General features: G+C 55.6%; 1 protein-coding gene across 1 annotated transcript in view; it reads right to left on the bottom strand.

The window, feature by feature from the left end:
* Positions 1-455: 455 nt before the first annotated feature.
* Positions 456-2,027, bottom strand: part of slc30a4 (solute carrier family 30 member 4) — a 10,487-nt gene continuing 8,915 nt past the window's right edge. Inside the window, exon 8 of the mRNA XM_056242788.1 lies at positions 456-691. Within this exon, the coding sequence (XP_056098763.1) occupies positions 537-691 (155 nt within the window). The 3' untranslated portion in view covers positions 456-536. The remainder of the gene's footprint in view (positions 692-2,027) is intronic.

Genomic DNA, 2,027 nt, shown 5'->3' with positions numbered 1-2,027 from the left:
TTACTGTGAGCCGTTCTCGTGAGATTCACTCCAGAACACACAGACACACACACATAAAAGCGGGTCCTAAAACACACCTTTCTCCTGTGAGCACGTCTGTTTTAAAGGTTTATCAAAATGAGGTCAATATTTATTATAGAAAAGCTGCTAGACAATCATTAAAACCCTGCTGGGTCAATGTCAGTTTACTCGTCTCTCTCTCTCCTTGTGTGTGTGTGTGTGTGTGTCAGTGAGTGAGTGAGTGAGAGAGAGAGAGAGAGAGACAGTGTGTGCAGGACTGCGGCGCACCCTGTCTCTCTCTCTCTCCTCTGTGTGTGTGTGTGTGTGTGTGTGTGTGTGTATGTCAGTGAGAGAGAGAGAGAGAGAGAGAGAGAGAGAGAGAGAGAGAGAGAGAGAGAGAGAGAGAGAGAGAGAGAGAGAGAGAGAGAGAGAGAGAGAGAGAGAGAGAGAGAGAGAGGCAGTGTGTGCAGGACTGCGGCGCCCCCTGTCTCTCTCTCTCTCCTCTGTGTGTGTGTGTGTGTGTGTGTGTGTGTATGTCAGCGAGAGAGAGAATGGCAGTGTGTGCAGGACTGTGGCATCTCATGTCTCTGCGTCTGTAGTTGAACCGTACAGTGTGTCACGCCGTGTGACATCATCAGCAGGCGCCGTGCTTTTGACTGCACTTCCTCCCAGTTACCCACAATCCCCGGCACTAAACACACAACACAGGCAGATGCAAAACCATTAGTCCAATATCAGGGCGACAGACAACATCTGCCTGTGACGCTTCATGATCTTAATGTGCTGGAACTCACCAGCTGGTACTGGTGTTGGTCTGGTGTGGGTGTGCTGTGGGTGTGGTGTTGGTCTGGTGTGGGTGTGGTCTGGTGTGGATGTGGTGTTGGTCTGGTGTGGTCTGGTGTGGGTGTGGTGTTGGTCTGGTGTGGGTGTGGTGTTGGTCTGGTGTGGGTGTGGTCTGGTGTGGGTGTGGATGTGGTCTGGTGTGGGTGTGGTCTGGTGTGGGTGTGGTCTGGTGTGGGTGTGGTGTGGGTGTGGTGTGGATGTGGTGTTGGTCTGGTGTGGGTGTGGATGTGGTCTGGTGTGGGTGTGGTGTTGGTCTGGTGTGGGTGTGGGTGTGGTCTGGTGTGGGTGTGGATGTGGTCTGGTGTGGGTGTGGTCTGGTGTGGATGTGGTGTTGGTCTGGTGTGGGTGTGGTCTGCTGTGGGTGTGGTCTGGTGTGGGTGTGGTCTGGTGTGGATGTGGTGTTGGTCTGGTGTGGGTGTGGATGTGGTCTGGTGTGGGTGTGGTGTTGGTCTGGTGTGGGTGTGGTCTGCTGTGGGTGTGGTCTGGTGTGGGTGTGGTCTGGTGTGGATGTGGTGTTGGTCTGGTGTGGGTGTGGATGTGGTCTGGTGTGGGTGTGGTGTTGGTCTGGTGTGGGTGTGGTGTTGGTCTGGTGTGGATGTGGTGTTGGTCTGGTGTGGGTGTGGTCTGGTGTGGGTGTGGTGTTGGTCTGGTGTGGGTGTGGTCTGCTGTGGGTGTGGTCTGGTGTGGGTGTGGTGTGGATGTGGTGTTGGTCTGGTGTGGGTGTGGTGTTGGTCTGGTGTGGATGTGGTGTTGGTCTGGTGTGGGTGTGGTCTGGTGTGGGTGTGGTGTGGGTGTGGTGTGGGTGTGGTGTGGATGTGGTGTTGGTCTGGTGTGGGTGTGGATGTGGTCTGGTGTGGGTGTGGTGTGGGTGTGGTGTTGGTCTGGTGTGGGTGTGGTGTGGGTGTGGTGTTGGTCTGGTGTGGGTGTGGTGTGGGTGTGGTGTTGGTCTGGTGTGGGTGTGGATGTGGTCTGGTGTGGGTGTGGTCTGGTGTGGGTGTGGTGTTGGTCTGGTGTGGGTGTGGTCTGGTGTGGGTGTGGTGTGGGTGTGGTGTTGGTCTGGTGTGGATGTGGTGTTGGTCTGGTGTGGGTGTGGTCTGGTGTGGGTGTGGTGTTGGTCTGGTGTGGATGTGGTGTTGGTCTGGTGTGGGTGTGGTCTGGTGTGGATGTGGTGTTGGTCTGGTGTG

This window comes from Rhinichthys klamathensis, unplaced genomic scaffold (genome assembly GCF_029890125.1).
Source record: "Rhinichthys klamathensis goyatoka isolate OS25496 unplaced genomic scaffold, OSU_Roscu_1.1 h1tg000752l_1, whole genome shotgun sequence".
In the NCBI taxonomy this organism is placed as follows: Eukaryota; Metazoa; Chordata; class Actinopteri; order Cypriniformes; family Leuciscidae; genus Rhinichthys; species Rhinichthys klamathensis.
This window is presented reverse-complemented; position numbering and strand designations above follow the sequence as displayed.